Source organism: Bombus affinis, chromosome 7 (genome assembly GCF_024516045.1).
Source record: "Bombus affinis isolate iyBomAffi1 chromosome 7, iyBomAffi1.2, whole genome shotgun sequence".
NCBI lineage: Eukaryota > Metazoa > Arthropoda > Insecta > Hymenoptera > Apidae > Bombus > Bombus affinis.
Window position 1 is genome coordinate 2,615,723 of NC_066350.1, and position 12,422 is coordinate 2,628,144.

At 41.2% G+C, this 12,422-nt stretch overlaps 1 protein-coding gene across 15 annotated transcripts in view; it reads left to right on the forward strand.

Moving 5' to 3' along the window:
- The window catches only part of LOC126918331 (mucin-5AC-like), a 304,827-nt gene that overhangs the window by 282,446 nt on the left and 9,959 nt on the right, over positions 1 to 12,422 (forward strand). For 14 of the 15 annotated variants that reach the window (XM_050726086.1, XM_050726087.1, XM_050726088.1 and 11 more), the window contains 8 exons: positions 2,956 to 3,028; positions 3,440 to 3,480; positions 5,096 to 5,254; positions 5,783 to 6,859; positions 7,134 to 7,252; positions 7,332 to 7,492; positions 7,698 to 7,969; positions 9,943 to 10,183. In XM_050726086.1, coding sequence (XP_050582043.1) covers positions 2,956 to 3,028; positions 3,440 to 3,480; positions 5,096 to 5,254; positions 5,783 to 6,859; positions 7,134 to 7,252; positions 7,332 to 7,492; positions 7,698 to 7,969; positions 9,943 to 10,183 — 2,143 coding nt within the window. The remainder of the gene's footprint in view (positions 1 to 2,955; positions 3,029 to 3,439; positions 3,481 to 5,095; positions 5,255 to 5,782; positions 6,860 to 7,133; positions 7,253 to 7,331; positions 7,493 to 7,697; positions 7,970 to 9,942; positions 10,184 to 12,422) is intronic. The other variant, XM_050726092.1, reaches the window with a different exon arrangement.

The following is a 12,422-nucleotide window of genomic DNA, read 5'->3' on the forward strand; positions in this document are numbered from 1 at the left end:
GCGATAATGCGAGCTCGCTTGTTCCTTGTTTCATGGGCAAGTTTGGGTCGAATGTACATGTAGTGCTAATCCCCAAGACTTAGATGCGGACAGAGAAATCCCGGTGGTTATTCGCAAATGCGTAACTTGCGGGACGAGATCTAAGGTATCACAGTTAGCCACAGCCTGTCCGTTTTCATTTAAAGTTTTCTGTTGAAACCTTAAAGCGCCATCTTTACTTTAAACTATCTTAAATTACTAAAAAAGACTAACATTAAAGAAACATTACTTAATATTAATTAAACTTGTTTATTAATATCTTCAGAAATATTCTTTTGTATTTTGAATATATTTTTAAAAGTATTTCTGCAGCGTTTCTATGTACTCTCACTTAACTTGGAAAGAACGTAATTAAGGAAGCTTTATTTGCCTGTGGGTTCAATGCTCTGAGCAAGGAATATAAAATATACATAGGTATTGGCAAACGAGGAAATAAAACGTATTCTGTAACTGTCACGGTGTGTCGACTGAAAGTACAGCACGATGTCGGACATACTTGTCGTCTATCCGATGGTTAATTTTCATTGAATTCTGCCATCGTAAATACTCCCGAAGAATATCGCCTATCAAGTTTCTTACTGTTCTATGCGTTTTTATCCCGATGAATTTATCAAGAATTTCATTCCTGATTGTCATTGACAATTTCAGGTATTTTTATATATATTTAAGCTTCATTTGGACTGTGTAAATAAAATATAATATACCTCTTTTTCAAGTGATTAACTTATGTTCTTATCGTACGTTACGTGATAAAAAAAAAACATCAATCTATACAATATACTGTAGTAAAATTAAAGTGGAACGCTTGTTTTATCAACAAACAGTAAATAACATGCATTCACAGTCAGTCCACAATAAGAATTATCGTGAAACCGGTGTCAAGGGAGAGCGTTTCATTTTCCCTGTTACAAAAAGACTGCGTCTTGTCAACATACCGGTGTTTTCCTGTTAAAATATCGATGCCCGGGGTTGGTCCAATTGCCAAAGCGAAAGTGAACGTTCGAACAGCGAATCCAATGTTCGGGCGTTACAAAAACGAACCACAGTAATAGTACTTTACCGCGTATCGGATCGTGCTGTCACGCTTCGACTATCATTTCACTCGACATTCCATACGGTTTGGATACGTAATTTACTCGCAATCAAACATACTTGTTGCGGTCATTAAATTCAGCAAGAAAACGATGGATCGATGCACGATGCACAGAGTTTCAGTTTTCTCGATATTACAATTACGTAGCGCGTAACCGATATTAATTAAAGAGCACAATATGCTCGATTCGAAATGACCGAGTGCATCGGAACTGACACGTTCTATCGTTGGCAGCCGAGAATCAGCGAAGCGACAATCATGTCGGAATAATCACTCGAGGTTTTTAGACCGCAAACTCGATTGTTACTTATCAATAGGATCGATATTTTACTCATTTACAGAGATGCTGGTTGTGTTAACGATCTCCAGTTATGAAATACATGTAGGACCGTATAGGAAAAATACTGGTCTTGTTGATTCGGAGAAAATGTGGAAAATTAAAGACAATGAACTTTCGGACGTTCGCGGGAAGACGCGATCTCGAAGAAGCGCGCCAACGGGAGTCGTAAATTCCCGTTACGAATTGATTGATCGACGCCAAGAATCGTTCGATCCCTTATTTCTTTTGGGATAATAAAGGTGGTTAAGTAAATATAATGCTGCTATTAACAGGTTAATAAATATTTTGAATGATCCAACAACTTCAATGTGATACAAGGTTGCGTATGTGAAATGACAACTACGAATGAGTACGACCTGAGACTCCTTTCGTGTTGGCGACTGTGATAAGGTATCTTCTGTCGATTGACTGTCTTCGACTTGTAGATTCTGCTGACTTGACTTCTGACTCTCGCTGTTCCTTCAACTCTGTTTTGATTCATACATTACTGTGGAATAAGTCTAGAGATCAAGTATAGAGATGAAGTGACTGCTTTGTAGGTATAAGAACAAGTCTAGAGATGAAGTGACTGCTCTGTCGTCCAGAGAACAAGTTGGCTTTCCTAGTGTAATAGAAGAAGTGAAGTTCGTTCTTATGCGATTACGGGGGAAAGCTCGGTACGGATGTGCCCTTTGAACGAAGAACGCGGATTCATTGCTCACACTTTCGTCAGGAAAGTGAGGGTAAAGTCAGGAAAGATAGGAGGAAGAAACCTCCTACCAACGTGACTCGTGGGCGACATTGTTTATGAAAAAGACCAGCTTTTTCGTTAGACAAATATTCGTTTTTCCCATTAGGTGACTACCCGCTTTCTCCGTGATTTTCAAGAGCGCCTAATAAACCCAAGGACTTTTCTAAGAACCAGCCATAAACCGAAAACACTTCTAGGATTAGAAGATCCTTCAGGACAAGCAGGTTAACTTAAAAATATGTGTCAAAACAATTAAGTTAAAAAGTTAAAGTTTATGGTGGGTCCTTAGATTTATTGAGATGTCTAATGATGCTTAGGCCTTGATGGTCAGACAATGAAGGACGTCGCACGAACCATTTCACGCGACGTAACAGACAATATAGAGAAATATTCTATATAATAAAAATATTTTAACGTATGTTTCTATTCCTAGATATATATAATTTAAAAAAAATACTTCTTTAATGAAAATTTGTCACATAATAAAAAAAATTACGCTCTGCCTTATATAAAGTTCATACTGTGTTGTTTCTAATTTCTTATCCTCTAATCATATACTACATTTTGACCATCGATCGTTAATCCTAGTTCAAAGTTATTACGTATAAATAATTCCACTATTATAATCGATATTTTACTCTTCACCATTCATACAATTAATTTTCACAAAATATGTTAATACAATGCATTTGCTCCGCGATGGTGATAAACCATACGAAATTTGACCATTCGCCATGGTTTGATTTGTTACAGAGGGCAACAAGTGCCCGACCCCAGGCTGCACGGGGCAGGGTCACGTGACCGGACTCTATTCTCACCACCGCAGGTAAGCAATTATCGGTAATTAACCTGTGCTTTGCACTTTGTCCTGGTCAATTAGACATCTCCACGTTACGACAGGAAGACCAAGTGAAATAGGATTGACACTAGTAGACCTGTTCGTCATGTTATTCGATCGTCATTGAATATGGAATAGGATATAGTCACCTTTGTGTTAGGTGCTCCTGGATAAGATTCCACATAAAATACTCGAAAATTTCATCAAGTTAGAACTTTGGTTTCTTGACAAAGTTATGGCACTCAGAGTATTAAAAAGAATAAAGTTGCAGAAAACTTTTGGCAGTCACTGTGCAGCCAGTAAAAATCTTCCTTACAGAGTTATTTCCCTCGTACTTTTACAATCCACTAAAACCTGTGTGTTACGACCTTGCTTCATAATTCACTGCTGTGATTTCAGCCTATCCGGTTGTCCACGGAAGGATAAACTAACGCCTGAGAGTAAGTAGTCACAGACCGGCACCATTACTCTTACTTCTTATCGTAGTTACATAGATGCATCTTCTTTTTGCGAGACTGCCTTTTTCACGCGACAACGGAGCAGGGGAGTGGCGAGAGAACGATCGTGAATGGCTATAATTATTTTCCAGCAGTAGTTTCTTTTAAATCGGGTTCAAGATCTTTAAACCTATGCGATGAAATCTCGGTACAAGTTTCGCGAATCGATACTGATTTTCGTTTACGCTTACGAAAAATTCATTCGATCAAAGTAAAAAGTCTACACGCGATATGTTGACATTTATTAATAGCAATTAGAACAAAAAATGGAGAAAAAGAATGAAAACTGGACTTCTTCAACTTCGTACATTGAACGAATTGACGAAAGAGTACGGGCTCGTTTAACCGTGCCCGTCTATATGTGTCTATGTGTCTGTCTATTTATATTCTTTGTGCTTTTCGTTTGCGGGGTAGAGAGCTTTATTTATTGCGTTTCATTTCCGTTTTAATTTTTACCGTTCTGTTTGTAGTTTAATTATAGTAGAGAATTTATCACCACACTTGAACTTGGTTATGTTGGCCGTACCTACGAACATCTGGAGAACTCGAGACACGGACGGTGCAAGACTAGCCGGTATGCGTGTGCAAGCACGTCGGATCCGAACGGAGGGTCTTGTGCGATTGAGTATAATTAAAACAGCGACTACACACTCTTGTGACACGGTTCCCTATATCAGACAAACTATGCTTGTCGACCGATCCCGTAGAACACACGACAAGTAAAGTCGTCGTGATCAAAACGGTGAAAGATCATTGATTCATCGTGGATCAACAAAGTTGTAGCCATCTCTCACAAAATGTTTATCATCTTTTATTAATTTCAAATTTAAATTTAGATAAACTTCGTTATTGAAACATTGAAATTTTTAAATATTCATTAAATATTCATAGTTCATTTTCATAGCAAGATCAATAAATGTCAAATATTTTAGTAATTTAATTTTTGTGTGATTTTTTAAAATACTCGCTTCATGTACACGATATCTGTTATACGAGAGACCAACATTATTCCCAATATAACACAAAACACACACGACAAGTAATCTATCGAGGTACACAAGAATCGCAAGTTATTGTCTTATAATTTTGTCACTCGATTATGTCTTTACTTGAGTTTCTCTCTACCCGCTCGGTATACTTGATTGTACTATTACACATTTGATGTGTATATTTCATCCCGTGACGTTATGTACCCCACCTGTCTCTTTTTCTTTGTTTCTCTTCCTTTACTTTCTGTTTTCTCCTCTAATTTTTCTCTGTATACTATACACAACATCGCTGACTACGTGTGTAACATTGATCGAGGCTAAACCAACGCGATCGAAATGTGTCAGAAAGAAACGAATCGTGTTGTCGACAAAGATAGTAATTATACTCAACGCATAAGAAAGAATCGAGCTTAAATCCATAATAGCTTGATGCTACCGATCGTATCTTAGTGTGCGTGTATACGTATATATGGTCTAGCGATAACTTAATCGAAACGTAATAAGAAATGATGTGGAGCGAGAATAGCAGCGTTCTATAACCACGTCACGTGTCTCTGGGTTCTCTACAGTTCTGGCGATGCATGAGACTATTTTGAAATGCCCGACGCCTGGTTGCAACGGCCGTGGCCATGTCAGCTCGAATCGGAACACGCACAGGAGCCTATCCGGATGTCCCATTGCCGCGGCCAATAAGCAGGCTGCACGCGAGGCACGACACAAGGCTCAAGGTAAGGCGGCACAGCGGCACTCCAACGTGCCTGGAATTCCCCCCAAGAGAAAATCCACGGATGGAGCCGCTCCGTGAAATCGGATCGGGGCTTATAAGCTCCAAGACTGTCGCGAAACTAATCCTCCGATCGTTTCTCGATAGCTCTCGCGTGAACTTCTGCCAAACCGAACATTCTAGGGTACACATAAGCCACATCGTTTTTTGTCAGTGGCTATTGTCGAGTAATTGTCATTGCTCTATGCATTTTAATTTGCAAAGTTTATCAGCATGGTTTCTGAACGACCCAGTTATGAAGGACTAAACTTTCATATTCACAAGTTAAATACTTTATCTATTTCAGGAAAATGCATAGATACAGAATAATTAGACTCACAGAAGCATGTTACTCATAAGCATTCGTTTGAAAATTTCCCAATCTTTTCCTCAATTAAAAAGCAAGCATAACCAAGTAAAGATACCAATCTAGTTTCATCACGATATTAATGACAATAAAAAATATGTGACAACCATTTCGTTTTCGCGACAGTGTCCGGAATTCCTCCAGAATACATCAGTACGAACCTGTTGCCGCCGTCAATGGATAGCAAGAGCTACTCCCAGTACGGGTCCACGGCGCAGGACACAAAACCGGTGCTAAGCAGCCTGACCTATGACTACTACACGACAACGAAAGGCACGGGTATCAACGTGAAACCTCCGAAAACACCGGAGGAGAATCCCTCATCCCGTACAACCAAGGTAGTCCCTAAAACTGAGAATATGACGCCGAGTGGCAGTTGCTGCAACACCCTGCCATCCAGAGGTCAAAACACGACCGACTTACTGGTACCAAAGACGGAAGAAACTGCTTCCTGTCGAGTGAATTCACCGCCGCCACCTCCACCACCCACAGTACGGCCAACGTACGACTCGTACATGAATCAGGATTCGAACTCTTCGTCGATGTCCTCGATGGACGCCATGGGGTCTAGAGGATCTATTGGTGCGACGATACATCATCCTACTCAGCATCCGACGCATCACGTGCTGCCTATGCAGCCCACGGTCGCATATCCCATGCCAATGGTCGAGGATACGAGGATGAGTCATCAGATGTCCCAGAGATCTCCGTACGAGCCATCAGCCATGATGGCCGCAGCGGCGGCAGCTGCTGCTGCGGCCACCACCAGCGAGGAACTTTATCATCACAGATCGGCAGAGCACGCGAGAGCCTACATGCATCCTGGAGCGAGCAATATAGCGCGACCAGTTGTCACTTATTCCAATGAGATCGCAACCGCGAGGGGATATGAGAACGCAGTAGCCAGTGCTGCGAATCATCGACCGTATGACCCTGGCACCACATCCGCTTATGAAAGATATGATACACAAAGTTGCGCACCGATTCAATCACAGCAGCAGCAACAGCAACAACAACAACAACAGCAGCAACAGCAGCAGCAACAGTTGCATTCCAGGACGAATATGTATTATCTGGGACAGACCGGAATGACGCCTGAGGAGCAAGAAAGAGTGTATCATCAGGAGGCTGCGGCTGCCGCACAGCAACATCAGATGGCGATGGCTGCTGCTACGGCTGCTGGGATGATGAAGACCGAAGATGGTGAATTTCTTTGTTATTATAATTTACAATTATACTAAAATTCCATGTATAGGAACATGAGCCATTTTTGTTTGAATACAAATTACCGTTAACGTACGTTTAATTTCGCTAAATGTTTTCCTGAATAATGATAAATTTACAGTCTGAAGTGATGTATAATTTGGATCTCGTAATTTATAGAAATGTCGGAAGTGTAAATCACAGGATCTTTTTAGTTGGAAACTTGAAAATGTTTACAATTATACAATTTTTCATAATGATCTTATACTTACAGTGAAATGTGTCACAGTAGCACAAGTTCAGCAAATGCAGAAACCTGGTGGCCCACCAACCTCCCCAGGTGGTTCGGTAATGGATTTGTCAACCTCCAGCGTCACTTCAACAAGTCCACAGGTAAATATCTACATACAAATTTTCAAGAAACCAAGGTAGAACTATACAAATTTTTTAAAAAACATGATAATTATTACAGGCTCCACCATATGGTTCCAACAGTCTCAGCCCTCAATATGGCGGTGGTCAAACAGTAGGTGGCAGTCCCCAGGCTGCAGCGAGCCCACATTTGACTGCAAGTCCTCAGGTTCCCAGTCCTCAAGGACAAACCCTTGATCTCAGTGTCAACAGGCTTCATAGGTAATTATCATTTGATCCACTATTCTCTTATGCAAAGAACATTCTTTTCAATCAACCTTTACAAATCAAATTTGGTCATTCATTTTAATACACACGGAACAAGATTGGAATTATTTTAATTCAACGAATATTTTTCTTCTAACGCAACCAGAATACAACGAGAGGGAGAGATATTAAATCGTACATCATCTTCATCTGATTATAGCGGTGCGCCAAGTCCCCAATATCCAACCGGCCACGGAGAAGCTGTGGCGGTTCCCGTTGGACCTGGTTTCCCAGCACCCAGACCAATCGAGGAGCAAACCGAGCCCGTGGACTTCTCGACGGCAAACGAGCCGGTCAATTTCAGTGGGGGTCCTGGAATCAGGCCTGTGCCAGGCTTCCCGCCACCCGGTGTGCACGTCACGGCGTACAGTCGGGAAAGCACCCCAGACAGCGGGGGTTCCCACTACATGGACGCTTACCGCGATCCCACTGGTGAGCTATCACTGTTTATCACTTAACTTGCCAGATAGTTCGTCATCGATCATTTGGAAACGCTTTATGACCCCTGACTCTATTGTATTCCTCATCTCTACTTTATTTGTAATTGTTGGTCGTTTTTATAATAATTAACGATTTAAATATTGAAAATGATAATTTTTAACGGAGGTATAAAATAAAAGGTGCTTCCTTTTTTCTATCTTTTTAGATTTAAATGTTTTTTGAAATTTTAAACATGAAATCTGATAACTTTCGATCATTGTGTAATAAATCATTACATTCCTTAACTATTAATTTTTGAAACATCCGCTACCGAAAACAAATAATATTAAAAAATTTCAAACCTTTACTACTCCGCGTCATGCAGTAAAAACTCTAGCTGTGATGCGATCGAATGCAAAGAAAATCCAATGAGACTCGCGTTTTGAAACCCGTCATCTTTCATCGCGTAGCAACAGAAGCTGTTACACGCGCTGACTAGAGACACCGAAACAAATTACCTGGAACGGGTAGATAACACCAACATGTACATAGATCCAACAGTCTTCGGCATTCTAAATTTCAACAAGCACATATACTTGAAACATACGCGACGCGTTAGCTTGACTACATGTAACGGACGAGCGAGGAAATGCATGGACAAGGGAAAAGAACAAAGAGCTCGACGCCCTCGGGGGTCGGACGGGAGAGGAACCGAACGAGAGAGCGATACGCGGTTACAACCGTCGAATAAAAATTCGCCAGAACAGTACATGACTGCCATAATAGGCACCTATGGCCCCGACTCTCATTTTCCTCGGTCTCTCTGTGCCTTGGCATTCCAAACCTACAGCAGCCCATTTCCCTCGTCCCTGTCGTCGTTTCTCCTGCTCTCGCTGTGTATACCCGCCCCTTTCCTCTTTCTCTCATCCTCTTTCGACGGCGTGGATGTGCACCAAACCGGCACCCTTCCTACCGGACCACCTCCCTGTGGCGGTACACGACCATTGTTAATTATCAATATTTCGCGTACACGTAGCCGGCAAAAGTCCGGCGCGGCCAATATTGTGCGGACTCTGACGCTGGGGAGTAGTTATTGAAATTGAAATATTCGAGCACACAGCCGGCATGTCGAGTTCATTCGTTCGTTCGGCGTCGTCGTGTTCGCGCGTCGTCCACGTTGCCCGTACACCGACGCTCTTCGTCCGTCGGCTATTTGCACTGCAGACGAAATGAATTCTTGCCGGTAAATAAACGCGTAGATTTTACAACGGTTAATCAAGCGACGCGTCGACCTTAACGGACGGTTTCAACCTTTGCGCCACCGAACCTTTGTCCTGCCGCTTTCGATTGCTTCATCCCTTTCTTTTTCTTTTCCGTATTTTCTCGTTCTCTTTTATCTTTATTTTTGTATCGTGGTTCTTTTGTTTCCACGGTGAAAAAGTGATTTCTTTATTTACTTCATTATTGCATCTCGTTGCCAGTCAAGAGATTACGTAGGAATGAGGTGGAGATTTTCATAAAATTGAAATTCGCCATGCGTCTCCTTCACCAAAGCGGAGCATTCGCGCACGTGTTCAGGTACTCGCGTTGCTCCAGTTTTTATACCGCACCGTGTTTCTTTATTGTACGTTTTCACCGAACGCTGTTGATTTGATATATGTATATATATCCGAACTGCAAGTTTAACAAGTATCCGCGTAGCTTTATAAATATTTCCAAGTTCCAAAATATACCTCTATACCGAAAAGTGAATAAAGAATGGTAAATATGTGGAGAACGAATTGAATATTAACTTCGTTTAAACTAGAACCTTTTATTTCAATCAAAACTTTTATTATTAAACGACACTAGGATGTAATAGGGATTTTTCAATCTTTTAAATTTCATATTTATGTTTATAAAACATTTTATATGCAATATTCTATTGTGATAATGAATCTTTAATTCGACGCGTTTATTACATTATAAATATTTGTCACTTTCAGGTTATGGACCGATGAGCCCGCACCCCGGATACGGAATGACAGGCGTTCAACCGGAATATCCTGGGAACACGTATACCCCTTACCCCACCGCAGGCTACAATTGTGGTGGAACTTATCCTGGAGGTCCCGTAACTTCCGGTTACCAAATCCCAGCTGGCTACACGCCGACACCTTGCTATAGTATGCCACCTCCGCAGCACACAGTCGGACCTCTCGATAAACCTACGGGTAAAGACGATAGGTAAGGAACTCGACGATCTATGTACTTTCCTTCCAAAATAATACCGCGCTCGTGAGAAGATGTAGGACGTTTCTGGTTCATCGGAAACTCGATACTGCCATCTTTAGAGAGAGAGAGAGAGAGAGAGAGAAAGAGAGAATATCGAAATATTATTATTAATTAGCGTTTTAAAGTTTTCTTTGTTATTTTAATTAAATTCACATAAATTCAAATAAGTAATATATGACACTAAGAAACATTTCAAATTAAGATTTTTAATTTTAACTTCTGAAGATTCCTGATCTTTATTATAATTGATTTGACTTCTAAGGAAAATTGATGATTGATTTCTTTATTACTATTATTCTCAAAGTAAGAGCTTCAGTAAACTAGATACTGTGCAATCCTATAAATCTATCTAAGTTATACTAAATATAAATATAGATTTATATAAATCTATAGTAAATTAAAATTAATTACTCAGAGAAGTTCTGTAGCCCTGATCGTTGTAAAAATTGATCTCATTCAGTAGTGTGGGATGGTACAAGATCAGACCACAATGAAACGTCCCATTCTGGTGGTACCCACGTTGTCCAATGAACCGGAGGAACGTCCACGCATCTAATAAACGTGCATGCGAGCATCGCACATTTTGGTACTTGCCTTGCGGAAAGGGTCGCGCGAATCTCTCTCGCGAATGTATACGTATATTCGCGGCTGAAAAGGCACAGGAGGCAAAATCGGTTGGTGGCGGTGGCGGCCACTAACAGCGCAGAAGGAGGCGGAGATCGCGCATACCTACCTCCATTTTGTTAATTAAAGTAATTACTCTTCGTACCGAAAGTGCCAACCTTATTCTAATTGACGTAAAGCTCGGCGGTACAGTGGAGAAGGCGCGGTTCGGCGCATAAGGAGAGGAGGTGGAACGAGAGGCTGCTGGAAGGGGAGCCGCCAAGGGTGAATAAGGTCGAAAGAGGAGGTGGGGTATAATCAGTTGCCACCGCACTGGATTATGGGGCGAGACCTGCGTCGTCCCATCGAGGTTAGACCCTTGAAATGCACCTCGGATACCTCGGGCAACACTGGTTTCCTCTCTTTTCTAATCTCCGCCCATGCCCTGGAATTCCGCGCGTCCGTTCGACAACGTTACCCAAATTCTTCGAGAATGTTCGCGTTTATATATTAAGGGGTAGATCGTGGAAAAGTTGGAGAAATCATATTTAAATTAAGCGTTCTAAAATACTCGTCTACGATTTGGAAATGTAGGTACCTAGAATGCTTCGAAATTGCGAACTCATACAAAAAATAGATTCTTTTTTTAATTTTTTAAATAAAAAGTAGTTCTTTTAAACATAATTATATGTATTTAACCTTTTTTCAACATTTCCTCGTATAGAACACTTTGGAAGTTGCAGCCTGGTAAAAGATATTTTATTAGTTTTAATGATTAATACGGCAATTTTTATATATTACATAAATTTATAGTGTACTAGGAATTTAATATTCGCAATAGATTCACTTTTATAACGATAAACTAGGAAGGAAAGAAGCGTCATTCGTTCTCGAATTTTCTTACTATATCGAATTACTCACTATACAATTCTCATTATGTCCTAATCGTATCATCTTATGAATCGTAATCTTGTCAGAGACTCGTCATCCCTTCAAAACGCACGAAATCATACGAAACAATAAAAAATGAAGTTCATATCATTCTAAGACATGCTTTCAAGAGCAATTACCTCACTTCCCTCCATAGACAATCTTCGATTCGTAATAGAACTCGTAATAGAAGAACAAACGAATAACGGAAACGCGACTTATGAAGGTCGTTGGTATGAAGACAGAGAAGGTTGGTGGTTAGACGGAGCCTGGGAAAATACACAAGGCAGAGCATTCGGGGCGTACCAGTGAATTGCACTCAAGTCCGCATCCGTCGGCTCGGTTGGCCGGCAATATCGCGGCTACTCAAGGGCCATCGAGGTTTTCGAGGCTTCTCATAGCCCAGCGGTAGTTCGTTCATCTACGAAACTACGAGGAGACGAGAGAAAAAAGCAGAAGCAAACCGCTCTCTCGTGCTCTGATCCGCATATATTCCTTCCGCCTCCTGCTCCTGCTGCTGCTGCGCCTCGTCCTTTCTCCACCGACCGGATGCCGAACTTTTCGGGATATTTTTTCTCTCTCTCATATGTCGCTATGACACCCGCTGTCCGTGCACGGCAACCTCCCTCTCGCCCTGGCCGAGAAGGAAAAGTTGCGA